Source organism: Erithacus rubecula (genome assembly GCF_903797595.1).
Source record: "Erithacus rubecula genome assembly, chromosome: 33".
NCBI lineage: Eukaryota > Metazoa > Chordata > Aves > Passeriformes > Muscicapidae > Erithacus > Erithacus rubecula.
In genome coordinates this window covers 1,750,327-1,773,752 of record NC_136683.1, presented here as the reverse complement: position 1 = coordinate 1,773,752, position 23,426 = coordinate 1,750,327, and the positions used below count along the sequence as shown (strand labels likewise).

Genomic DNA, 23,426 nt, shown 5'->3' with positions numbered 1-23,426 from the left:
TTGCCACCGAAATGGGAAGTCAGAAGGGTGAAACGTGGCCCTGGGCCATGGGAGGGAGCAAAAACCAAAATTGCCCCTGGGGACAAGCTGCTGCTGCCGTGTGGCCACTCCCCAGCACGGCCACACCTTTCTTCCACTGAGAGCCCAGCAGGAAATGTAAATTCTGGGATGAATCACAAGCAATGACAGAAACATGAAGGACTTGGAGCAGCTTAGCCCCTTCTGCCATCCTCCGGGCCATGAAAAGATGAGTTGAAGTTACATAAATAATTAAAGCAGTGACCTGGGTTGTTCCCAGTGCTGTGCAGCTCCCTGGCAGATTCTCCAAGGATATTCCTGGCTCAGTATTTTCTGCTGGGTGTGACATCTCCCTGCTGTCCCAGCAGGGATGCTGAGAACCAGCACAGCCCCACCAGTGCCACCCACATTGGCCACAAAGCCACTGCCAGCCCCGGTGCTCATTGCCACACGTGGACACGTGAGTCACAACCTTTATTTCCAGCTTTTTTGTTTTTTTCCCCCGTGGAACAAACCAAGCTCATTGCTGTGGTTACAATTATTTACAGAGTGCTGGCCCCGGGGCAGAGCAGGGCAGGAGGAGGTGACAGCGGTGACAGGACACGAGGGCACGGAGGTGACACGGGGCAGTGCGAGGTCCGGGCAGGGAAAGGAGCCGTCCCTGGCACAGCTGAGGAACGAGCCAGAGCAGCTCCCAAAAAAAGCTCCTCCCAAAAAAGAGCCGCGGGTCCGGGCGACACGGTGGCACACGGTGACATCATGCAGCAGTGACAGGCACAGGGCAGGGTCCCCTGGGAGCTGCCAGCCCTGGAGGTGACAAAGCCACGGCAGGAGACTCCCAGGGCTGGCACCCGCTCCGGCAAAGCTCAGCTGCTCCCTCAGGTCCCTTCCTTCCTCCTCCTCACAAAATCAGAGATGTGTAACCAACAGGAACGAGGCCGGTGCTGTTTCCATGGCAGCAGCGGATCCAGTCTTCATCCACAGTGGAGAGAAGCTCCAGGATGTCTCCTTTTTGGAAACTCAGGTGCCCATCAGTGGTGCCCGTGTGGTCACACAGAGCCCGGACTGCCCTGCAGCACAAAGGGCATGGCAGTCACCTCCCTGGGCACCCCACAAAACCCGGGGGGATTTCCTGAGGCAGAGGTGTCCCCTGAGGAGGGATCTGTGCAAGGAGCCACCTGATAGAACTGTCCCCAAGAGTGGGAGCAGAGCAGGAGGTGTGGGGACATCAGAGATGGCACAGAGGGTGTGGGGACACTAGAGATGGCACACAGGGTGTGGAGACATCATAGATGGCACACAGGGTGTGGGGACACTAGAGATGGCACACAGGGTGTGGGGACATCATAGATGGCACACAGGGTGTGGGGATATCGGGGTCAGGGAGGATGAGGAGGAGGGAAGCAGCCAAACACCGTTTGGGATGGCCACATGCCCACCCTGCCCACTGGGACAAAACTGTTCCGACCTGCCACACCCAGGTTGTAGCTGCCACATGCTTGCCCCAAATAAACTGCCATGAATGCAGAAAACACACAGTAAAATGCTAAAAATTGTCCCTGAAACGCCAGGGAAAACCAGCTGATGGCAGGTGGGCAGACACTCAGGTTCGCCCAAAACCCACAAAGGAAGGGGATCCTCAGGGGTGCAATCATGCAGGGAAGTGTGGGACCCCCCGGGGCGTGTGTGAGAGCAGCCCCAGCTTTCCCCTAAGCAGAAAAAACACCCCAGCAGAGCTGCCATCCCATCCCATCCCATCCCATCCCATCCCATCCCATCCCATCCCATCCCATCCCATCCCATCCCATCCCATCCCATCCCATCCCATCCCATCCCATCCCATCCCATCCCATCCCATCCCATCCCATCCCATCCCATCCCATCCCATCCCGTGGCTGCCTCACCTGCGGGGCTGGGGCGGGGCGGGGCTGCTCCTGCCCGGTTGCTCCGGGGCGCGGCTCCGCTCCGGCGCCAGCCCCTTCACCATCCCGGCCAGGACGGGGCTGGGGCACAGCCAGCGGGATGGTCTCCTGCCACAGAGCAAAGGGAGATAAAAGCTCGTCTGGGAGCTCTTCCTGATGTTTATCTCACATCGTTCTGGCGATCTGGGAGCTGACAAGGAGCCATCAAGTAGCACCTCCACCTCCAAGCTGCACAGGACTGAACAGCAGCAGCACTTTGGACATGCACTAATCCCAGAATACCAAACCAGGGCCAGTATGAGATCCCCACCGTGGTGAGGCAGGCACAGAAATCCTCAACACTCACCCCTTCTTCCCTCTGCCTGCCCAAGCTGGGTCTTACCTTGACCTGGCCAAGGTGGTATCAGGGCTGGGGGAGAAGCTCCTGGATGAGGGGTTGGTGGCTCCAAAGAGCCTGCCCAGCCAGCTGCCCTTGTCAGGATTAGGGTTACCCATCTCTGGGCCAGAAGGTGCTGCCTGGTTCCTGCAGGCAGGAGGCTCTGGGGAAGCAGCCAGGAGATTCTTTCCAGCAGTGGGATCATCCAGCTTGGTGAGTGCTCCAGTTGTAGTGGGCAAGAAGAGGTCTTCAGGGGAAGAGGTCCCTGAGGTGTCAGTGCTGCTGCTGGGCTTTGGGCTGGGACGTTCAGGGACAGCTTTGGTCTGAAGGAGCTGCAGCTCTGTGCCTCTGGAAGTTTGGGATTGCACAGCCTCCCCCGCAGCCGCCCGCAGCTTTGTCCACCAGACCAAGGGGAACTTCTCCTTGCTAGGAGCAGTGTAAATCCTGGAGCTCTGGCTCAGCTGGCCCCACCAGCCACTGAGGCCAGCCCCAGTGCCCTCCTCAGGCCTGTGACTCTCAGGGGGGGTGTCAGATCCCAGCAAGGTGCGGCTCAGCTGGTCCCCCCAGCGCAGCACGTGCTGCCAGGTTTGCTGCAGGGCAGCCCCCACTGGTGGGGCAGGGACCAGCCCACCCATGGTAGCTTGGGACTGAGCCCTTGTGCTGCCCCCCACCCTGCCCAGAGCATCAGGGGGGGTCTCATCCTCCAGGTTGTCCCTGGAAGAAGCAGCCTGACCCTCCTGAGATGCAGCCCCGGGATGGGGGGACAGTGGTGACTCCAGGCGGCGGGACAAGGGCCGGACGTCCACGGAGAGGTGGTGGTGTTCAAAGAGCAAGTCCAGGTGGAAAGTCAGCACTGAGAGGGGCTGGATGAGCAGCAGCAGCTCCTCAGCAAGGTGGGGAAGAGGGCCTTGGCTCAGGGCAAAGAAGGCCGTGGGTGAGTAAAGCACAGAGATCACACCTGTGGGGACAGGGACAGGTGAGGCAGGTGTAGAATTCCCTGTCCTTGCCACATCTCCACAGCCAGGCTGTCCACATCAGCCAAAGCACCTCTGTGCTGAAGATGCACCATGGAAAATGATGCCCTGATCCACTGTGGAAACTCCAGCCAAGCATGGACATATCCCAAGCTCAGAGTGGGATTATCAGCCTGGCAGGGATGGGCGCTGTGTGTCCTTACCTGGGCTCTTCTGCAGGTGAGATATCCACAATTCCAGCTGTTTAATGCTACACAAGACAAAAGGAACCCAAATTAGAGCTCCTGGGATAGCTCCAACCTGTTGTGGCAGTGGGGCCAGCAGGGCCAACACTCACTTCAGAAGGCCAAGGATGAAGGCATGGAACTTCTGCCTGGTGCTGCTGAGAGGGGCCAGCCCAGCCACGTGCCAGCACAGGGAGTGCAGGGAGCGGGTGTTGGAGCCTGTGGGGTGCACAGAGCACAGTCAGCCACTGCCACAGGACACAGAAGGACTCCTGGAGATATCCCAGCCTCACCCTCACCTGTCTTCACAGAAGCTTCCACTACACTCCAGGGGGAATTTTTCCTCTGGCCTGTGATAACATCCTTCTGGAAGGGCTTCAGCCCATCCTCCACCAGGGCGTAGAGGGCAGGGCAGAGTGTGTGCAGCAGCAGGTACCCCACATCAGGGTTGAGCCGGCTGTCCCCCAGCTGGGCCTGAGGGAGGCACAAAGAAAGAGGAAGCAGGGCAACACCTGACCCTGATTCTGCTGGGAGGGATGAGGGAATCCCACCCCTGGGAGTCCCAAACCCCCTCCAGCCCAGCCCAGCTCAGCTCTCACCTTCTGCACCACATTCCGTGCGGTGCTGAAATGGGCAATGACCTTGTCCACGGCGGAGCTGACGGCGACCAGCAGCGCTGGGCATGGAGGAAGAGGAAGAGGAAGAGTCAGTGTGGAGGGACTCAAGCACCCCGGACATCACCGAACCCTGCAGCGCTCACGGTTTTGTGCCGGAGCCGCAGGCGGAGGATCCTCGGGGGGCTGCAGCCGCGTTCTCCGGCTCCACAGCAGCACCTGGCACCTGCCGGGGACGGGCAGGGCCGGACCCGATGTTGGCAGTTCCTCAGCCCCAGGATGAGCCCCTCGCACCCTCCCGACCCTGGGGGTCCCGCTGTCCCCTCCACCCCTCCGCTCCACCCCGTTTCCGTCCCACTTCCTCGTCCCCCGCCCCGCGGTGGCTGCGGGGAGAACCTGCCCCAAACCTTTCGTTTGCTCTCCATGGGGCACCTCCGCTCTCCCCCCGCCGGGCCGGGCGGCTCCAGCGGCGGCTCCAGCGGCGGCTCCAGCTGCGAGCGGCTCGGGCCTGGCTGGAGAGAGCGGGACAGCGGGGTCAGGCGGGGAGGCGGCGGCTGGAGCGCTGCCCGGGGCCGGGGGAGGAGCGGGGCCGGCGGCGGGGCCCAAATCGCTCCGGCTCATGGAGCCGTGGCCGGCGGCGGAGCGAAGAGCGGCGGGGCCGGGCCGGGCAGGGCCGGCGGGGCCGGGCCCCAGGCGGAGGAAGCGCGCTGGGAGCCGCGGGGCGGAGCGGGACAGCCCCGGGACAGCCCCGGGACAACCCCGGCACCTCTCGGGTCGCGCACGGGGAGCGGCTCCCCGCCCGGATCGCACCCGGCTCCGCATCCCCCCAAGCAGAACCCACCCCGGAGGGACCCAGACTCACCCCCCGTGCAGCTCTCGTCTCCTCTCCGGGCTGCCCGTGGCACCGCGGGGTCCCCGAGCCTCCGGAGCGCGGCAGTGCCCAGCCCCTTTTCCCCTGCGGGTATCCCCCCTTTCTCCACATCCCTGGGCTGCCCCTCCGCGATGGGCTGCAGGCTGGGCCGGGGTCTCCTTCTCAGCTGGTGGCTGTCACTGGGTGCCAGCGCCTGTCCCCCCAGGGGAGCGGGGGGTCCCCAGCCCGTGCCCGTCCCCGGGGGCACAGCGGGGTGCTGGGCCGGCTCTGCCTGCTGGCCCTTGGGCTGCCTGGCGGCACTGCGGGACCGCAGCTCCTTGAATGTTGTCACCTCTCTCTGTCTGGAGCCGGGAGGCTTCGCTGGCCCGTCCTGCTGGGGCTGGGGCTGGGCTGGCTCCTGGCCCAGGAGCTCGCTGGTGGGGGGCAGCTCCGTGTCAGGCGAGAACACGATCAGCCAGTCGCTGCGGTCAACCCTGGCCTGGGCGATTGTGGGCACAGCCACGTTCCTCTTCCTCCTCTGGGCCAGCTCGTGGAAGGAGGTGATGGTTTTGGTGCCTGTGTCTCTGCAGAGCTCCCCTGGACCAGCCTTGGGCTCTGCTGGCCCGAGCGCGTTGAGCACCTGCAGCCGCCGCCGGGGCCGAGGGGGCACGGGCGGGGGGAGCCCCCCGGGCCGGGGCCGCGGCTCCGGAGCGCTGCTCGGGATCTCCGGGTGCCGCCGTTCCGGCACAGGAGGCGGTGCTGGAGGGGCAGCATCGGGCTCGGGGAGGGGGTTGCAGTTGGGGTCCAGGTCAGAGCAGGTGTCCTGTGCTGCTGTGCTGGGAGAGAGCTCATCGCAGTGGGAGTCGAGCGAGTTGTTGCTGCAGAGGCTGTCTGGGCTCTTGCTGGCCACGGCAGTGGCTCTCTGGAGCACCGGAGAGTTGTGGTTGGCATCTCTCCCATCGCACGTCCTGTCCTGGTCAGCCAGAGATTCGCCATCCTGGGCGTTTTCTATGGGAATGACGTTCAGCTGCTGCTCAGGGGATTGGGACTCTTCTCTGGCGAACTCCTTGCAGTACACCGAGACTGGGGAGTCATCCAAGCTGAAATCCGAGCAGCTACTGACAGAGGAGGAGGAGGAGGAAGAAGAAGAAGCCAGATCACAAGGGGGATCACAAGGGGAAGCCGCCTCCTCCTCGTCTCCGCTGTGCAGGCAGGGGAAATCCTCTTGCACCGCCTGGTTCTGGAGCCCGAGCGTCTCCAGCTCTGGAGCGTGGGACTCACAGCACCGGCATTTCACGGAGGGATTGTTGGAATTGGCATCCACCGGCTCCTGGTTCTCTGGGCAGTGGGTGCAGCCGGTCTGGTCTCCCCCTCCGGTGGAACCATCCGTGTCCTGGAGCTCGGGGTGGCGCGAGAGGTGCAGCCCCAGGGAGATGTGCTGCAGGTGGATGTGGTTGAGGTTGCACAGGAGGCCTTTCTTTGGAGACAGCATGGTGCAGCCTCACTGGAAGTGTGGGAGCTCCCAGGAAAAGCCAGCAGCTCCTCTCTTCAGATCATCCAGCTCCCTGCAAGCACCAAACGCCCTCCTGGTCAGGGAAGAACACAGCGGGACAAACCCGGAGAGAGGCACAGCCAGGGAAGAGGGATGGCAGTGACCTTGTGGCAGGGTCTGGGGGTCAGAGATGGGGATGTGCCCTGAGAGAAGGGCTGCCCGAGAGGGATTCCTGCAGCACTTGGGGCTCTGCAGCCGGGCAGGGACTGGAGTATTCCCTGGAGCAAGGTCTGGGAATGATCCCAGGAAACTCGGCTGCTCCGGGGCTGGATTCCCTCCGGATGGTCGGGAGCATCTCGGGGATGCAGTCAAGGAGAAAACGCCCTTGGAGGCTCATCGAGGAGGGGAGGGAGGTGCTGTCCTGGCTGGGGGCGGTGGCACCGCGGGTGCTCAGGGACCGGGGCTTGGCCGGAAGCCCCTGGCCCTGGGAACTACTGCAGAACCGCCACGGCACCACCGGACCCGGCCTTACCGGGCGGGGAACCCCGGCCCCAGGCACCTGCTGGAGGCTCCGTGTAGGGAACGGGCAGCAGAGACTGCGGGAGAGCAGCTCCGAGGATCGTGGGGCTCCGAGCATCCCCAGCCCCCAAGCATCCCGCGGCCCCCAAGCCGGGGCTCCGAGGATCGTGGGTGTCGGAGCATCCCCGGGTACCGAGCATCCGCCAGCCCCGAGCATCCCCGGGCCCCAAGCATCTCCCGGTACCGAGCATCCGCCGGTACCGAGCATCCGCCGGCTAGTGAGAAGACCGACAACCAGGCAGCAGAAAGGGCCCTCCTGGGCGCGGCCCTCCCCATCCCCCTCCATCCCCTTCCCCGTTCCCCGCTCACCTCGGCGCTGCGGCGGCGAATGCGGCTGCGGGAGGGAGGGAGGAGCCGCGGCCCCTCCACCGCCCGCCGGGAGCCGCCCGGTCCCTCCCCGCCGGCGGGGGCGGTGCTCCGGGCATCCCCCCACCCCGGAAAGCACGGGAGATACAGACACCCCCCTCCCCGCCATCCAACCCTGTCCTCAGACAACACCAGGCAGCGACGCACTTACAATAATTTATGTTTATTGACAGCCAGCCGGGTAGGGGGGGGGGAGATCGCTGAAGCCCCCCGGCCATCCCATCGCACCTTCTACAACCCGCCCCCGGCTCCTCCCAGGGCAGGGAGCATTTCCAGCCCCCTGCCGGGCTCCTCCATCACTTCTGCCGCTTGTAAATCTTCTGTGCGAGGTCCAGGAAGACATCGCGGGGCAGGCGCTGGGCGTGCCTCCCAATCAGCTCCTGCAGCCGCCGGTAGCTGCTCTCCTCGTACTCCTGGAAAGCTGCCTGCATGCCCAGTGCATTGTAGAGCTCCTTCACCTTTGCCACCTTCTCGGGCTCCTTACAGCCGTAGTTCTCCTGAGAAAACCCTGGAGTGAGTCGGGTTTCATCTCATGGTGCTGCTGCTGCCTCAGGATGGGGCAGGAGCTTTGTTCAGGAGCTTTTTATTTGTTCTCTGTGCTGCCCCCACCCCTCCCAGCCAGGTAACAGCCCAGCACCTGCACTCCAGGTGTACAATCTGGTGCTCCATGCCCTCTCCCAGGTGTGTGATCCCAGCCTTTACCTCCAGGATCTGCCTCTGCTCTGGTGTGACCCGGCGCAGACACTCCACCACCAGCCAGCTGCACTTATTGTCCTGGATGTCAGTGCCAACCTTCCCTGTCACTGCTGGGTCCCCATAGCAGTCCAGGTAATCATCCTGTGTGACAATGGGAACACCTGAGTGCCACAGCCAGCACCTGAGGGGCAGCAAGGGGCACAGAGCCAACTCCTACCTGGATCTGAAAGAATTCTCCCATCTCCAGCAGGATGGCTTTGGCATTCTCGTGCTCCTCCTTACCATTAATACCTGCCTGAGGGGGAGGAAGAAATAACAGGGATAAATCCTTCCAGGACCTGCCCTAGCACAAGGGTGAGGTCCCTCCTGAGTTGTTCCCACAGACTCACCATGTACATGGCAGCAGCCACGGGCAGGTAGAAGGAGTAAAACGCTGTCTTGTACTTCACAATCGCCTTGTACCTGTGACAAAGGAACCAAGCTCAGCCTTGGGCTGGGCTCTCCCACCCTCTGCACGTCAGGGACAGAAAGGAGCAGCAGCAACTCCCCCAAAAAGCAGCCCCAGGTTGGTTTTGTGTGCAGCACAGCCAGGAAGGGACTGAGCTGTGGCTGTTCCCTCCGTACCGCTGCTCGCTGAACCGGCTCAGATCCACCTGGGAAATGGGAGCAGTGATGAGATCCAGGGTCTGTCCCAGCTCTGTCTGGTAGCCTGTCTGGAGAGGAAAGAAAGGATTTGTGGCCTCACTGCAGCCTGCCAGAAGTTAAGGGTATTATAAAAGAGGGAGAAGGATGTTTTGCATGGGCAGAAGTAACAAGAAAAAGGGTGATGGTTTTACACTGGGAGTGATTTAGATGAGACATGGGAAGGAAATTACTCCCTGTGAGGGTGGGGAGGCCCTGGCACAGGGTGCCCAGAAAAGCTGTGGCTGCCCCTGAATCCCTGGAAGTGTCCAAGGCCAGGCTGCATATTGGGTTTGGAGCAGCCTGGGATAGTGGAATGTGTCCCTTCTCATGGCAGGGGTGGAACAAGATGATCTTTAAGGTCCCTTCCACCCCAAAACAGTCTGTGACTCCGTTATTTATTCACACAGGAAAGTCCCAACACAGTGCAGACCCCAAGCCCTGTTTCAGCTGCTCTGTGAGGCCAGCAGGATGTCCAGGAGTTTAAGAAACACTCTGAGATGCACATGCTGTCAAACATCAGAAAAGACCCAGACCCCAGAAAATTGGGAAGGGGTTGGGGAGATGGGCTCACCTGCAGGAAGAGCTCCAGCAGGTGCAGGTAATAGGGCTTCTGCCCACAGTACTTCCTCAGCAGCCGGTACACTGATGACTCCAGGAGAAAAGCATCATTGATGGCATCCAGCCCGATCCCCTCCTGCAGCAGGAAGGCAGGGAGGTGTCACAAAACCTCCAGATCCCCAGGGGACACCCCGTGAACAGCTGAACGCTCTCACCTTCTTGTACCAGCACATCTGCCCCCGGCGGGTCAGCGACGCGTCCATGATATCGTCAGCCACCAGGAAAAAGGCTTGGAACTGCGAGAGGCTGGATTAAGGACGGGATGGGGAGTTTTTTGGGGGTCCCATCCCCAAGGTCCCGTTCCTCACCAGCTCGATGCACCATCCCACAGCCAGGGCGCAGCGGAGGCTCTCCGGGTCCTGCTGCTCGGCTCCCGCCAGCCGCCGGAACGCGGCCACCACCGTCATCCCCCGGTTGCACTTCCCGCCTGGCGCGTTGTATTCCAGCACCTGCGGGAACGGAGCGAGGTGAGCAGCGCTGCCCCGCATCTCCCAGCCCGCTCCCGCCGCCCTCTTCCCGCACTCACCTGCTTCAACCGAGTCACGGCATCTCCCACCTCCGGATGCCCCAGCCCGTCCTCCGTCAGGTCGCGGACGATCTGCGGGAAGAAGGCGGCGAACTCCTCGCGTTCTGCCGCAGCCCGAGCCCCGGGCCCGCTGCTGCCGCCGCTCATGGTGCCGGTTCACGATCCCGCCGCTGCCGCCCGCGACCCTCGCGGCTCCGCTGGCCCCGCTCCGCCCCGCCCCCCGCGCGGGGCACGCCGGGATGCGCAGTCTCGATGAATGGGAGAGGGCGCTGCCAGCGCTGCTGCTGGACTACAACTCCCAGCGTGCCCCGCGCTTGGGGTGGGACCGGCCGCCGTGCGGTTTGGGCAGCGCCCATTGGCCCTTTTTATCATGCGAGGATGAGCCCAAGGCGGCTCAGCCAATAGGAGCGCGGCAAAGGCGGCATCGAGGCGGGTGATTGGTGGAGAGCGAGCAGCCGGCCTGGCGCGGGGGCGTGGCTTTGAGGGCGTGGCTTTGAGGGCGTGGCTTTTGGTGTGGATTTGGGGCGGGGCGCGTTCGGTAACCGGGAGGGGAACGGGGGGTACGGGCACCTGGATGGGGACAGGGTTGCGCTGGAATTAGGGGCAAAATGGGGGTATGGGGTGTCGGTGTGGGGTGCCATGTGGTCTGTGGGGTTGCAGGAAGGGTTTGGGGCGCTGGGCAGGCGTGGGTCTCTATGTAGGTGTGGTATTCCACGCGACTTTGGGGTGCTGTGAGGTTGTGGGTGCGGCCCAGATGTGGGGTACCCAGATGTGCGGTTCGGGGGGGTGCAGTGTAGGCGTGGAACGCCATGCAGCTGACATGCTGTGCAGGTGTGGGTGCAGCGCAGTTATGGGGTGCAGAGCAGTTTTGGGGTACAGAGCGGGTGTGGGGTCACTGTGTGGGTGCTGCGCAGGTATAGGGTGCAGTACAAGGGTGGGGTGCAGTGAGGGCAGGGTGCACCACACACCTGTGTGCACGGATGAGACCCCAGGGTGCCGGGGGGCATCCAACTGCCCATCGACCCTCGAGGGGACACCGCAGGGGTGACCTGGGCCGAGGACGCGCTGGGTGGGCACACGCGGTGACACCTTCCCGCTGTTGCCCGTAGCTCTTGCCTGGGCCCCCGCCCCGCAGATTGGCTCCCGCCCCGAATCCTCTAATCCCGGCTCACCCGCGTTAATTAATCTCTGTGTGGTGCCCTCTAATCCCCTCCTGCCGGGATGGGGGAATGCGGGGGCTCGGGGCAGAGTCTCCGGCTCCAGGACGGGTGTCCTTGGGGAGCGGGAATAGGGGAGGTTCGGGGGGCTCTTCCCGCATCTCCGGGGCCCTCGAATACCAGGGTTTTGTCCTCAACCCCGGGCAGGCAGCCAGTCCCTGTCCCACTGCCTCTGCCGGCCAAGCCTCCAACCCTGCTAATGAACACAAACTGGATGGAAGTGTATTGGAATAGGAACAGGGCATATGCTGGAATTCATTCCCAAAAAATGCTTTTTATTGCCGGCCACCCCGCAGAGCAGCCCCGCGCCCCCTTAATCAGGCTGGCCGCAGTGTAATCTGAAATAATCAAATTAGAGAGAAACCGCTAATCAGCATTGAGCTCTCGGTGTGTCACGGAGCCTAATTCCTGCGGGGAGCAGGGGGGGCTGCCCCAGTAACGCGGGGAGAGCCAGCGGGGCACAGCGGGGTGGCCACCAACCCCTGCGTCCTGCTTGCCACCGTGTCCTGCCTGAGCTCTGACCACGTCCTGCCCACTGCCCGCGTGTCCAGTGTCCATCCTGTGGCCACTCCTGCCCTGCCTGCGCGGTGCTGAGGGTGCCGTGCCAGCGGTGCCAGAGCACGGCCGTGCCCTGAGACCTGCGCCAGGTGCCGCAGTGCCGAGGCTTGGGTGCCCCAGCCCACCTTGCGCTGTGTGACCTTCATCTAATCGCGTTAATGCCTCGAGTCTGCTCTGCAATCAGGCGGTATCAAACCCGCCCCTCCCCCCGGCAATAAAGGGAACGGAGATGGAAGGGGAAAATAACCAAAGATTAAACATTAATCTGCCCAGGGCCCGGAGAGACCGGGGTGGGTGGGAGGGGACCTGTTGTCTTTGGGCTCCTGCTGCGCCACCCAGGTCTGTGGGGCCTGGGAGAGGCCCCTCGATGGCTCCCGAAGGTGTTCTGGTTGCTCTCGGCTCTGCAGAGAGCCAGGATTGGAGCTGGGGTGCAGCAGCACCCCCCTGTTCTGTTCCATCCCCGGGCAGGGTGCTGTGGTGTCGCAGGAGGTGCAGAAGGATTCTCCCCCAGACCAGTTCAGAATCTCTCTTTATTATTTAAATCCATTATGTACAACGACCAAAAAATAAAAAAACGCTCTTAAATTCTCTGCGATATGAAAACTACAAGCTCTGTACATCGACTGCCGTGAGTGCAAGAGTGGAGAATCATGGTCTTTGGTGGCTAAACTTGCCCCCGCGCACGGCCGGCACCCCCCCAGCCCCTCCAGCCTCCAGCGGGGTGAGCACCGGGCCACGAGGTGACAGGAGCGGCGGTGACAGGAGCGCAGGGCGGCTCTGACCCCCGGCACGGGGCTGTGGCGTGGGGAGGGTCACCAGAGGCGCGGCCAGCGGCAGCTCGGTGCTGTCCGAGCCGACCCGCACGCTCTGCGGGGCATTGGGATGACCGCTAAGACATCTACATCACGCAGTGGGTGTGATGATCCCTGCCCGAGGGGCTGCTGGGGACACGGCGACCACGGGGATGGAGCGGGGACGTGGGGAAGGGCAGTGGAAATTCATGGATAAAAGGCAGTGCAGGACATCCCTTCTGGCAGGTACTGCCGGGATTCCTGGCGGGGGATGCTGCACCAGAGCAGCCCAGCGCTCCGGATTGCTCCCGACGCCCCAAAACACGAGGGTGGAGAACTGAACACCTCACTTCAACAAGTACCGAAGGGAACGAGACCTCGCCCGCTGCGCTGGGGGTCCGGCGGTCCCCGCTCAGCAGCCGAGCCCCAGGGCACAAAGACAAGCCATGGTTCCTGACTCCGGGAGTGGGAAGCAGCTCGCACAGCGCGGCGGGGTCGGAGGGGACACTACTCTAACCAGGACTGAACACGGTTGGCTCAAAGCGACACTGGAAGCAGAGCTCGGCTGCTCGGCAGAGCCACGACTCGCACACATATTGCACACTACTATCTCTGGAGGGGGGGGTGGGGGGAGGGTCATCTGTGGGGACCCCGGGCTCCTGTTTGATGGGGGGTGACCCCACAGCCCCACACATCACCCAGGCGCTGCCCAGGGTTGGAATCTCTTTGTGTCAGCCTTTTGCTGCTGTGACACTGGTGACTGGCATCTCCAGAAAACCTGGAAATGGGACTGCAGCGCAGGGCAAGGGAGCAGAGCCCGGGCTGAGCATCCTCCTGGAGCCACAGGCAGTGGGGTTGTGACAGGAGACCCCCTGAGCATCCTCCTGGAGCCACAGAAGGGCTCCTAGATGACCTTCTGGACATCATCCTGGAGCCACAGAGGGGTCCCCTTGGATTGACCCTCTGAGCATCCTCCTGGAGCTGCAGGCAGCAGAATTCCCCCAGGCTGCCCCCATGGGGGCACGTGGTGGGGCAGCCACAGTGCCCAGGTGTGGGGCAGAGGCCTGCCCAGCAGCACATCCCAACCTCACTGGGATTCAGCACCTCTGGGCCAGAATGGTCCCACAGGCTGGGGAGAGGGACTGTGGGGTTCCTCTCTGCCCCCAGCATTGCCCCTTGGCACTCATCACACCAGGGGAGCCCTGCCTGGCACCCCCAGGCCCTGGCACTCCGGGAAAGGGGAGTGCTGACCCTGGACCCCCATGCTCTGCCTGCCACGGACTGCAGCCTCCTCACCTCAGGGGGCTGCCTCTCCCCCCTCACCCTAAAGGCAAAGGTGCTGGGCAGAGCAATCTGGGCATCGAGGTGAGAATGGGGCAGCCCCTGCTGTGACAGAGGACAAGCTGGAGGAGCTGCCAGCGCCAGCCTGGCCCCAAGACAGGCTGTGGGACATGGGGCACAGAGCGTGGGGGACCCGGCCCCCAAGGGGCAGTTATGGGGAGCTGAGATCCCCAGAGAGGCCAGAGTTTGGGCAAAGGCTCTGACCTGTCCCATGCCTCCGGGAGGAGGGCAGAACTCACAGATGGTGATGAGCAAGGAGGGGACAGCCCGGGCAGGGTGACCCCCTTGGGGCAATCAGCAGAGCCCCCTCCTCATCCAGCAGGGCCAGCTCTGGGGCTGGCCCCATGCTCATCCCCTCCGTGCCTGAAACAGCCCCTCCATGGCCCCGGGTGCTGCCTCTCACCTCGTTTTCCCTCCGACACGGCGGGGCTGGTGCCCTGCTTCTCCTGTCTCCTCCGCCGCCGGGATGCCCGGGTCCCTCCTGCCTGTGTGGGTGCCGCCAGGACTCACATGTTGGATGAGAGTTTGGGCTTTGCCGTTTCCACCTCGGGGCTGAAGGCCACGGAGCCCTTGCGGGAGGGACCTGCTGCCTGCCTGGACGCGGAGCTCGGGGATTGGGGGGTGGACGCTGCCGCCGTGGAGCGGCCGGGCTGAGCCAGCGATCCTGAAGGCATCTGCTGCGAGTGTGCGGGCTGACCTGCGATCCCCGCACACGGCTTGGCCAGGAGTCCGGCTACCGAGGGCGAGGACCTGCGGGCCAGGTTCCCTGCAGATTTCCTGCCCTGCTTCAAGGAGCTCCCGTCGGCTTGCTGGGCTACTTTATTGGGAAGGGAAGGCTGGGATGCAGAGAGGAGCCGCACATCCTGGGTGAGCCGCCCCACCGGCAGGCCCTGGATGCTCCTGTGCTTCACCAGCTGCTGGGGCTGCATCAGGAGCGAGATGTGGGAGCCGGTGGCTCGGGACAGGCTGTAGTGCAGCGTTCTCCCCGGCGGCAGCGCCTGCTCGGAGCTGGGGGACGCAGCGCCCGCCGCTTGCTGCAGCAGCGAGGTGGAGAGCGAAGCTCCGCGGGACCGGGAGAGCTGGGGCTGGGGGGCTCCCGGGGGCTGCTTGGCCCCCGCTGCCCCGGTGCGGGGCAGGGGCTGCGCCCCGGGGCTGGGTCTCTGAGCCCCGCTCTCCATCGGCGCCTGGGGCTGGACCATGGGCGAGGAAGGCGAACCGGCAGCCGGTGTTTGGAGGTGGGATTGCACCCCGGAGGGCGAGCTCACGGAGGAGGGTCGGGAGCCCCCCAGGCTGGGCTGGGAGCGGCGAACCGGCTTGGTGAGCAAGGTGGCCTCGGGGGAAAGCGGGCTGGAGATGGAGGAGGGCGGCAGGAAGATGTGTGCCTGCAGGCTGTGCTGGTGGGTCAGAGCGATGGCCACGTTGGTGGTGGCGGCGGCTGTCTGCAGCGGGGCGTGCACCAGCGGCTCCCAAATCACCGGCTTCCCGCTCAGCTCCCGGCCCATCGCCATCTGCTGCAGGTCCTGGATGTTGTGGGCCATGTCCTGGTCGTGTTTCACGATCTGCTGGATCATCTCGTTGTTCAGGGGCCCCGAGCTGTGCTCGGCTCTCTTGCGGAGCAAGATGGAGTTCTTCTTCCCTGGAGGGGAGGCGGGAGTGTCACCGACTCTGGGGGTGTGGGCTCTTGGGGACAGTGTGGAGGGCAGGGTGGCAGTGGGGAAGGGACAATAAAAGCTCATCAGGGTCCCAGTGAAAGCAAGACCCAGGAGCAGTGGAAGCAGCAGGGACAAAACAGGGGAGTCCTGACTCCAAAGGGACTGAGTGCTGGGGTCCTGCTTGTCCTCCACAGGCAAGGAATGTTGAGGACAAACAGCTGGTCACTGCCAGACACTGCAAGCACAGTGCAGGGACATTTTCCCTGTTCTCTAGCACAGCCTGGATCTTCCTGGGAGGGAGACAGAGGGCAGGCTCCTTCCTCATGCTCCCCATCATCCTCATTTCTGACCACACAGGAGGTTGGGACACTGTGACCACCTCATCCCACCTCTGTGACTCCATCCCCTGTGGGTCTGGGAGGGGCTACAGAGGTGGCTGTGCTGAGCCCAGGAGGTGACTCACTGCTCACCTATGCGGTCCAACCGGTCCATGGCCACCGTCTCGAAGGCCCTGCGCATCATGGGGTATTCCTCCAGCACCTCGTTGAAGTTATCCACGGACAGCGAGTAGAGGCGGCAGTAGGTGTCGGCTCTCACGCTGGCCGTGCGCCTGCCCCTTGTCAGCAGACAGATCTCTGCAGGGACACAGGGGTGGGGTCAGGCTGACACAGCCCTGAGACCCCTCCCAGCCATCAGAGCAGGAAGAGGATTCACTCCCAACACTCTGCAGAGAGGTGGAGCATGGCTCAGAAGCAGGGACAGACCCCATAGCCTGCACAGCCACAGCTGTCTGCTTGGCCAGGCAGCATTTTCCTCCCTCTCCAGCCCATGGAGGTGCCCCTAGGGAGCATTCCCAGAGCTGAACCTGTATGCTACAAACCAGCTCAGATGTTCTGCTCTAAACTCTCCTCCTGCCTGACCAGCAGTAGGGTGGTGGATGCTCCCTCTCCCCCAGCCAGCCAGAACTGGGGTGGAGTGGATACCAAAACTTTGGCACCAGGCAAGAGAAGATGAGCAAGCAGAAACATTAGGGATGCCCCAGCTTCTGCTTCTGAGCAGCTTTTGCCCCCTACTCTGTTCAGAAGATCCCCCAGCCCAGCCTCACCCCCAAAATAGGAGCCATCAGACAGCTTTGTCTCCTTGTTGCCCTTGGTGAGGATGCTGACCACCCCGTGCTGGATGAAGTACATCTTTTTGCCCACGGTGCCCTCACGGATGATGAAGTCCCCAGGCTGGAAGACCTCGAAACGCAGCTTGGTCAGCATGGCTGTCACAAAATTGGGGTCAGCATTGGCAAAAAGGGGCATGTTGGCCACCAGGTTACGACAGTTGAAGTTGATGATTTCCTGTGGGGTGAGGAGCAGGTCAGTGAGTGTTGGAGTTAGTAAATCAGGGGTCTCTCTGAATTTTTCAGAGAGAAATCAGAGTGTAGGGGTTGAATTAAAGCTTTCAGATGGATTGAAGTGTATTAAGTCACTCACACATAAAGTAGACATTTAAGTTTGTAAGTTTTAGGGTAAGTTCTAATGTTTTTAGTGAGTGAAAGGTTTCAAATGCCACAGTAGCAGTGAGTGTTCTAGTGAAGGTTGAAATATACTGATATCTTCAGGAGAGGCTCCAGGCCCACAGTTGTAGACATAATAGAGCTATAGTAAGAATATTGCTTACATTTCTTAGATAGAACAAGACAGATTCTATGCATACTTCTATATGTAATCTGGTGTGCTAAGAAACTAGAATTCTAATAGGTTAAGGAGTAGTGGTCTGAGCTTTTGTCTTAGCTTGCTGGAAAAAATTCTATATAAGAGTATGTATTGGGGAGAGTTGGTGCTTTTAGCCATTGTGGCTTTTAGCTACTTGCTTTAGCCATTCTGACTTTAGCCATTCACTTATTGCTACTGCTTTGCTATTGCTTGTCTGCTTGCCTTTTGAGACTGATGTGCTTTGTAATAAGATGTGCTTTGTAATTAATAACCTTTTTTAACTATTAGCTGCTTGCTTATTTAAGTAGGAACCTAAGAGCTCAGAGCAGGAGCCTCTAGTTGGTGCCTTAGGGCATTGAAGGTCCAAAAAACCCCACAAGTGGGGACATCACTGAGCCTGGCCCCTGTGACCACCAACCTCTGTCCCTCAGGTCACACCACTGGAGTGCTGCTCTCACCTCTTTGAGTGGCTCACTGAGCTCCCCCAGGATGTTCTCCTCATCAAACATCTTGCCCTGGTATCGATGCTCGTAGTACTCGTGGATGCGCTGGCGTGTGTCCCCAGGCAGCTTGTGGAATGACATGTACTGCTCCACTTGCTTGTACTGCAGGGACAAGAGGAGTCACACAGGGATGAGCTGGGACCACCTGCATGGTGGGTGAGTTGTTGTATGCTTTTGTGAATAGATTGTGAATAGTCAGAATGTCATACGACATGTTTTGTCAAAATCTTGACACCCGTGTCCGTGTGCTAACAAAAGAAAATCAATGGCAGCCCTGTTCTACAAAGTTGCATATCTATTACTGTTAACATCTGCCAGCTTATCACTCAATGCAAGGGAAGTAGAATTGGTGTCTTTACTCAGTCAACACCCCAGTTGATCCAATTGTTTCAGTGCTATTGCAGAACTAAGTTGTGGCAGGAGAAGAGATGCTGGAAATCTCCTCCCAAAACTGCAGAACTAACTTGTGGCAGGAGAAGAGATGCTGGAAATCTCTTCCCAAAACTGCAGAACTAACTTGTGGCAGGAGAAGAGATGCTGGAAATCTCTTCCCAAAACTGCAGAACTAAGTTGTGGCAGGAGAAGAGATGCTGGAAATCTCTTCCCAAATGCATCCCTTCTCCTCAATAATGTAGATACAGACATTCCTGCTCCACTACCCTGTCCCAAAAGCCACCTCTGGGGCAAAGGACAGGACCCCTGTGCACTCAGGATGCAGATGAACCCAGGACAGAGGGCAGGATGGGACCACACTGTGCAAAAGTGACCCCAAGTATGGACACCAATATAGTCAGCCTGAGCTCCACCTGCAAGACAGGGCAGCAAGCACAAAGATCCCAATTCCTAGAATCATTAGGGCACAACAACTGTGCTGAGCTGGTTTTGGAGCTACACCTTCTTGTGCCAAGACTCTTCCCTCAATACCCAGACCCTTCCTGCCCTACCCCCACTGACCTTCTCCTGGTACTGGCGCCGGGATGAGTCCAGGGACTGGATGAGGGCGGTGGCGTGGCCGATGAACATGGCATAGCAGGTGGCTCCCACAATCATGCTGAGCATGGTGAGCCACACATCTGTCATGCCCTCAGGTGCCTGCTGCCCGTAGCCGATGCACAGCATGTGGCTCATGGCTTTGAACAGGGCATGTGAGTATTGTCTCCCCCATGAGTCGTTCTGCAAGTGAGGGATAGTGTTGCTGGGGGGGTTTGTTGGGATGAACCCTCCCCCCGCCCTGGTTTTACCTCCCTAAGGTGGGGAGTGCAGAGAAACAGTGAGAACAAGGTTCGTGCAAGGTCAAAGGGATGTTCTCCTCCAGGAAGAGGAGAGTGTGTGAAGCCCTCAGCAGGCATCAGCTCCTGTTCTGGGGAGGAGGTGGGAGCCTCAACATCCTGTTCCCTCCCCAAGGGATTCCCTGACTCCAGCAAGGTGGGCTGAGATGGGAAGGTGATGCCCTGTCTCACTGCTGTGACCACAGAGACACTGCTTCAGCTTTGGGTAGGAAATAGGGAACCAAATCCTCCCCCCACCACAGAAGATCCCAGCTGGAATCACCCCAGTCTGGGCACTCACCACCATGTGATTCTTGGAAACCCAGCAGTCCTCAGGGAAATCCTGCAGCATGGGCACCAGGAACTGGAGGCAACCATCCCAGTGGCACAGCAGCAGCATCATCCCAATGAGGTTGAAGATCCTCACCACTGCACTGGCCAGATCATACGTCATGTGGAAAATCTGGGAAACAGACACGAGCGGAGCTGCAGAGAAACTCTTCTCCTAGAACAGCTTTACAACCCTCTGCCCTCCAGATAGTTTCACCCCTATAGGGGACCCCTGAGCTGGTTTGGGACATCCTCAAGGGGTTCTCACCTCCTCCCACTGGTGGATGTAGCGGATGAGGCGCGAGAGACGGAGCAGGCGCAGCAGGCTGAGGATCTTGGTGAAGCGCACGATGCGCAGAGCCCGGGCTGTCTTGTAGACATCAGAATCCACCTGGGTCTCCAGGTCAACAATGAGGAAAATGTAATCAACAGGGATGGAGGAGATGAAGTCGACCAAGAACCAGCTCTTCAAGTACTTCATTTTGATGGTGTGAGGGTCGAGGATGATCTCTGTGTTGTCCTCCACCACGATGCCGGTCCGGAAGTTCAGCACCAGGTCAGCCAAGAAGAAAGTGTCCGAAAGCACGTTGAAAACGATCCAGGGAGGGGTGTTCTCATCCTTGAAGAAGGTGATGCCCACAGGCAGGATGATCAAATTCCCCACCATCAGGAGCAGCATGATGAGGTCCCAGTAAAACCTGCAGGGTGGGGAATGCAGGGGACAGAGCGGGACAGGGAGGAGTGGGGAGAGGCAGGACACAGTTAGACAGCAAAGCCAGGACCAAAGTTAGGATCTGACAGAGTGCAGAGAGGCAGGTGCTGAGGAGACACACATGTGCCTGCCCACACACATGACAGATGTGTGCAGATGTGTGGAGAGGAGCAATTCAGCACCTGGCCAGGGGCTCAGGGGTGCAAAGTCACCCTTTGTGGGAATGGGGGGGCTGTAGGAGCTCAGCTGTCTCTCTTTCTACTGCATGCACAACTCTGACCCCACCCAAAAGTGGACACGTGCCCCATGGAGGAGTCAGATGTGGGTTTGGCTCCCTTGAGGCTCTCTATCATCTGCTGTCTCCCTGCCACCACCCTGGCTTAGCAGGATTTGGGATAAGCTTTGCTGGTTATGCAAACCCAGTGCCGAGGAGGATCGGGGATGCTCTTGTGGCATCAGCCACAGCAGCCAAGTAAGGATAGACAATGCTGGCACCAGGGGGAGGTGGGAGGAATATCCAACCCTAAAAGAGCTGGCAGCATGCACAGGGCAGGAGCTGCACGGCCCAGGGCCTGCAGCACTCCTCATCCACCTCCTTTTGCTGAGAGTGGGCAAGGTCTGAGGCTTTGGAGGGAAAGCCAAGTGATGCTGGGAGCAGCTGGTTATGTCAGGACACTCAGCAGCCCTGTTCACATGCAAATGTGATGTTTTCATTCTTCACACAGGCACATCACTCCTCTCTCCACCAGGCTTGTGACTCCTAGGATCACCCCCCTTCATGGGCCCTTGGGAAAGCAAGTCCAGCTCCCACCTTCAGATGTCCCCAGGCATCCCATGTTAGTCCCAGCCCTGGTCGTGGGTGTAGACTCAAATCTCCAAAGGTGATTTCAGGGCAGCTTTTAGTATCCAGTGGATCCAAAACAGCTTTTACAGGTGACAGAAGCCTGTGGGACTTCCCACTCCACACCCAAGGTGGGACACAGGGAAGGGAAGGGAAGGGAAGGGAAGGGAAGGGAGGGAAGGGAAGGGAAGGGAAGGGAAGGGAAGGGAAGGGAAGGGAAGGGAAGGGAAGGGAAGGGAAGGGAAGGGAAGGGAAGGGAAGGGAAGGGAAGGGAAGGGAAGGGAAGGGAAGGGAAGGGAAGGGAAGGGAAGGGAAGGGAAGTTGTGGTGCCATTTGTGGTGCCATGAGAGGCTTCTTCAGAGAGAGAGAGCACCATAGCCTGAGGGGTGTAGGGGGAGGCACCCTCTCCTCAAGGAGCCACTCCAAGGTCAGGAGTGACATCAGGTCCAGAAACCACCCCAGGGCCAGGAGCTGCCCCAGGGTCAGGAGGGACCCCAGAATCAGGACCCTCTCCCAAATTAACACCTTCCTGCTAGTGGCCAGGATTTGCTGGGCCAGGCAAGGAAATGCAGCTGAGGCAGAAGGGGTCTGACCTAGCAGAGGAATTGCCTCCTGCACCTCCATGCTGTGCCCTGAGAAAATGAGCAGGGAAGCTGCACCTGCCCAAGCCTGCCCAGAGCTCTTGCTTCAGATTTAGGCTTAAGCTCTTTAGGACAGGCCTTGTCCTTCACTATGTGTCAGAGTGAACACTCAGGGCCCTGATCTCCACGGCCTTTGTGTATCTCCCTAATGTGATAAACACTGGAGTAATCCCCCTGTGTGTCTACCTGCCAGCTCCCTTCATGGTGCTGGTTGCAGAAGCTGCTCCTGCCAAGCTCAAGGCTCACAAACTTTGGGATGGTTTCCCTGGGAAAAGGGCTCTCAGGGCTGGCTGGTGCAAGGACCAAGTGAGTGATTGGGGCCCAGTGGTGAGGGGAGATGGCTACAGGTGCTGGGGACCCACACTGGTTGCTGGCCCCATTCTGGGGTGATTCCCAGGTTGGGGACATCATCCATGTCACAGCTTGCTGCGGGAGATGACTGCCTGGCAGCTTCATTCCCCGTGGAGAAAGCCCACCCTATATGACTCAACATCCCCGTGACACCCAGTTCCTCCCACATCATCCATCCCCGAGCTCCCGCTGTGATCCCGGTGACACCCAGAGCCAGGCCTGGCTCCTCGCTGGGTGACCAGCCCCGCTCCAGCCGCATCCCAGGGGGATGAAGGATCCTTATCAAATTAAAAACAGCATGCAGAAGGATGGGAGGGAGCTCTAAGGACAGGCAAAGCCCAGAAACCTCTGCCTCCTCCTCCGCACGCCCGCGGCCGGGTCAGCGGAGCTCCGCGGCTCGGCGGAGCCGGGCTGCCCCCGGGCACCGGGAGCCCCGAGAATCCGGGGAGGCTGATGCAGGACAGAGTTGTCCGTGCGGGCAGGATAATCCCAGATGGGAAAGGGCTGGGGCAGAGAAGCCCCGGGCTCCGGTGGCGGCAGCCGCCTCCCCGGACCGGTACGGAGCCCCGGCTACCGGCACTTGTTGCCCGTACGGTGCCGGGCGGCGGGGCCGCGCTCAGCACCACGGACAGCGGCGGCGAGCACCGGGCCGGAGCGGGGAGCGGCGCAGGGATGGGGTCAGCACCGGTGTCGGGGCGGGGGTCCCACCTGAAGTCGCTGTAGGGATGGATAATCCAGGCGCCCGCCGACTTCACCCGTTGCCGCTCGATCTCCACGGCCCGGTGGCTGCCGAACATGCGCAGCGAGAACTTGTTCACGGCGGGCTGCAGCATCGCTCCGAGCTGCCGCTGCACGAACGTGCCCGCCGCCGCCGCCTCGCCCTCCGCCACGATCTGCTCCGCCGCCGCCGGCGAGGCCGGGGCCGCGCCCGACGACACCGCGGGCGCCCCCGCTGCCTCCCCGTCCAGCACCGGCGGTTTCTCCCGCGGCTCGGGGCTTCGCCTCGGCGCCGCCTCCATCCCGCCGCCGCCGCCTCGCCTCACGTTTCCTTCAAACGCCCTTGCCCGGGCGCCCTGCCCGCCGCCCCGCCGCACATGCCCGGCCCCGGGCGGGCGGGCGCTCGCTCGCCGCCCGCGGTCACTCGCGAAGCTCCGCCGGCGCCCGCCTGTTGCGCACGCTCCGGTGCGGGCGCGACGGCCGCCGGCAGCCGGGAAGCGCCGGCGGCACCGGAGCGGCGGCGGCGAGGGGAGCGGCGAGGCCCGGGCGGCACCGGAGCGGCGGCGGCGGCGCGGCGGCGGCGGCGGGACCCCGCGGCGGGCGGGGCGGGGCGGGGCCGGCGGGCGGGGCAGCGGGAAGGAGAACGCGCCCCCGGTGCAGCCGCGCCCCCCGGTCCGGCCCCGCCACCGCCAGAGGAACCGAGGAGAGGCGGGGCTTCAGGGGGAAAGGGGCGGGGCTACCCAATCTGGAGCACGCCCATCGCAGGCTGAAGTGCGATGATGGGCGTGGCTTGATGTCGATGGGCGGGGTTAGCGCACATAGCCACGCCCCTCCGGTTTAACCCCACCGGAGGGCGGACACG

At 61.4% G+C, this 23,426-nt stretch overlaps 3 protein-coding genes across 3 annotated transcripts; all 3 read right to left on the bottom strand.

Annotated features, from left to right (window-relative positions):
* Positions 1-474: 474 nt before the first annotated feature.
* RUSC1 (RUN and SH3 domain containing 1) lies at positions 475-6,552 on the bottom strand. Its single transcript, XM_079329351.1, has 9 exons — positions 4,991-6,552; positions 4,536-4,640; positions 4,114-4,190; positions 3,814-3,988; positions 3,628-3,733; positions 3,494-3,540; positions 2,323-3,274; positions 1,923-2,048; positions 475-1,088 (listed from the first exon to the last, which is right to left on the bottom strand). The coding sequence occupies exons 1-9, from the start codon at positions 6,468-6,470 to the stop codon at positions 920-922; spliced, it is 3,237 nt and encodes a 1,078-aa protein (XP_079185477.1). The 5' UTR covers positions 6,471-6,552; the 3' UTR covers positions 475-919.
* Positions 6,553-7,562: 1,010 nt separating this feature from the next.
* Positions 7,563-10,170, bottom strand: FDPS (farnesyl diphosphate synthase). Its single transcript, XM_079329518.1, has 9 exons — positions 9,940-10,170; positions 9,722-9,862; positions 9,569-9,649; positions 9,367-9,489; positions 8,736-8,824; positions 8,501-8,573; positions 8,329-8,406; positions 8,118-8,252; positions 7,563-7,912 (listed from the first exon to the last, which is right to left on the bottom strand). Exons 1-9 carry the CDS (start codon positions 10,084-10,086, stop codon positions 7,712-7,714), a joined length of 1,068 nt encoding a protein of 355 aa, XP_079185644.1. The 5' UTR covers positions 10,087-10,170; the 3' UTR covers positions 7,563-7,711.
* A 2,471-nt stretch (positions 10,171-12,641) lies between these two features.
* On the bottom strand, positions 12,642-23,282 carry HCN3 (hyperpolarization activated cyclic nucleotide gated potassium channel 3). The gene is made up of 8 exons (XM_079329374.1): positions 22,556-23,282; positions 19,571-20,000; positions 19,274-19,435; positions 18,659-18,877; positions 17,660-17,806; positions 16,604-16,844; positions 15,969-16,133; positions 12,642-15,482 (listed from the first exon to the last, which is right to left on the bottom strand). The coding sequence occupies exons 1-8, from the start codon at positions 22,864-22,866 to the stop codon at positions 14,353-14,355; spliced, it is 2,805 nt and encodes a 934-aa protein (XP_079185500.1). The 5' UTR covers positions 22,867-23,282; the 3' UTR covers positions 12,642-14,352.
* Between the last annotated feature and the right edge of the window lie 144 nt (positions 23,283-23,426).